This window comes from Nanorana parkeri, unplaced genomic scaffold (genome assembly GCF_000935625.1).
Source record: "Nanorana parkeri isolate BGI_ZX_2015 unplaced genomic scaffold, ASM93562v1 scaffold2006, whole genome shotgun sequence".
Lineage (NCBI taxonomy): Eukaryota > Metazoa > Chordata > Amphibia > Anura > Dicroglossidae > Nanorana > Nanorana parkeri.
The window spans coordinates 165,477-167,779 of NW_017308274.1; the positions used below are offsets into that span (position 1 = coordinate 165,477).

General features: G+C 45.4%; 1 protein-coding gene across 3 annotated transcripts in view; it reads right to left on the minus strand.

The window, feature by feature from the left end:
- Positions 1 to 2,303, minus strand: part of INTS3 (integrator complex subunit 3) — an 80,844-nt gene that overhangs the window by 18,690 nt on the left and 59,851 nt on the right. For 2 of the 3 annotated variants that reach the window (XM_018572357.1, XM_018572355.1), the window contains exon 15: positions 443 to 574. In XM_018572357.1, coding sequence (XP_018427859.1) covers positions 443 to 574 — 132 coding nt within the window. The remainder of the gene's footprint in view (positions 1 to 442; positions 575 to 2,303) is intronic. The other variant, XM_018572356.1, reaches the window with a different exon arrangement.

Consider the following 2,303-nt stretch of genomic DNA (forward strand, 5'->3'; position numbering starts at 1 on the left):
GCAGGTTCTCTGTTCTGGCCATCTGGACTGAATTTTTGTCATGATCATTAGCTGTGAATTGCTCTCTTCCTCCGCCAATTACAAAATGACCAATCAGCTGACACTTGATTTGCAAGGTCAGTGACATTTGCATACAGAATTCCAACATCCCAGAAACCAACTCAGCCCAACAAGCTCCATCTAAAAATAACTATAAATTTTGACTGAACTGAGCTCTTCAAGCTGACTATCAGAGTGTATTCACTATAAATGTATTTAAAGTGCATCAAAACCCATATTACACTGCAGCCTGCCGGTCCATAGATTTGTTGGCTGCATTCGTTTTCTATTACAGGCCAAGTATATTTTTTGCAAGTTTCATACAATTTTGATTTGGGGTTTAGATCTGCTTTAAAGCTGTATATGAGATCTCCTGTATGCATCAAAATGTAAGAATCGGTACCATTGTCAGTGGTTTTGCTGCTCAGTTCCTCGTCATCATCACTGAACGCTGCCTCTGCGTTGTCGTAGCAGCTCTCTTCTTTATCAGCCATGCTGTTGTCCATCTCCATGGATGCAGGCTCCTCTACCTTTACTGAGAAAGAAAAACCATCATAGTATTGCATATGGGACACCTGCTACAATACAGGAGATGTTCGCATTGAGCAGGGCAGTGCTGACGGGTTTGTGGGAACACTACTACAAGAGGAGAACTCCTGGCCTTGAAACATTGGCACTTGATTCCCAGCTAACTACAGTATCAGAATGGGGTTTGTGAATCCTTCCCTTATCGGAGCAGATGTTCTCCGGGTGTTTTGGCTCCCTCAAACAATGAATGAGTTCAGCTATTTCCAGTGATGGCTACTGCTCATCATACAAAGACTCTTCCAACCTTGTGGTAACAGTTTGGTGAAGGCCCTTTTCTGTTCCACCATGACTGTGCCCCTGTGCACAAAGCCACCTCCTAAACCATGAACGGGCATCTCCATATTAATGGCCATGGTTTTACAATGGGATGTCCAACAAGATCATATAGGGGTGATGGTCAGGTGTCCACAGCCAGCTCATAGAGGTGTGATGGTCAGGTGTCCACAACCAGCTCATAGGTGTGATGGTCAGGGGTCCACAACCAGCTCATAGAGGTGTGATGGTCAGGGGTCCACAACCAACTCATATAGGGGTGATGGTCAGGGGCCCACAACCGGCTCATAGTCAGGTGTCTCTGATGGTCAGGTGTCCACAAGCAGCTCATATAGGTGTGATGGTCATGGTCAGGTGTTCACAACCAGTTCATATAGGAGTGATGGTCAGGTGCCCTAGACCAGCTCATACAGGTTTGATGGTCAGGTGTCCACAACCAGTTCATACAGGTGTGCTGGTCCGGTGTCCCCAGTCAGCTCATATAGGGGTGATGGTCATGGTCAGGTGTCCACAACCAGCTCATATAGGTGTGATGGTCAGGGGTCTGCATACATTTGGCCACACAATGTGTGTGAGATTATAACACAAGCTCTTTTGGGTAAGACCGATACAAAAATTATTTATGTACTGTGTAAAATGCTAAGTAATACTATAGTACAGGAAATGGGACATCCATCACCTACAATACATATGGACACGTCCTGCAGCTGGAAGCATTTATCCCATACTTTCTGGCACCATCACAAGTGCATTAAACATCTTTTGCAAAAGCAAAGTGAATATTTCTAGAATGATCTATAGTGATCTTTCATACAAAAGATGGTTTTGTGAAGTCTGGCAGGAAGTGTGTTATGTCTATGGAGAGCCTAAAAATGGCAAAGGCCACTGGTTAGCTCAGAAACAAATCCGATACACATCAACGTTTGGCAAGCGCTGCGGTTTCAAGGTGTGAAAACAATCAGGGAACAGGAGATGACATCTGGGACCTCTCTAATGGCCTTTTCTAGGAAGAACGGGAGCAGGACTATACAATGTTACATGGTCTCCAGTCACAGAGGGGCGGCGGAAGTCCCTGAAAAGCTTCAGACGTGGACTTAAGGTTGACTTTTGGCCTTCCCTTCAGTCTTGCAGAGTTGTACTGGCTCCTCTCCTCACAATGTGTATTAGAAGCTGCAGTAAGTTAGAGCCCGCCTCATCTCTTGGTTGTAGGATGTTCAGCATCATCTAACCCTTTCCTGCTGAAGTCCATGGCCTGGCCTTTCCATAAATTGGATTGTCAATCATGGAGGCTCAGTGCCACATGTGGCCGTTACCTAGGGTGGTCTGTATGCAAACACAGCATGCCTGGAACGTTGTCCCACTATGTATAGATTGCTCAATCACTATCTACAATTTCCCTGATT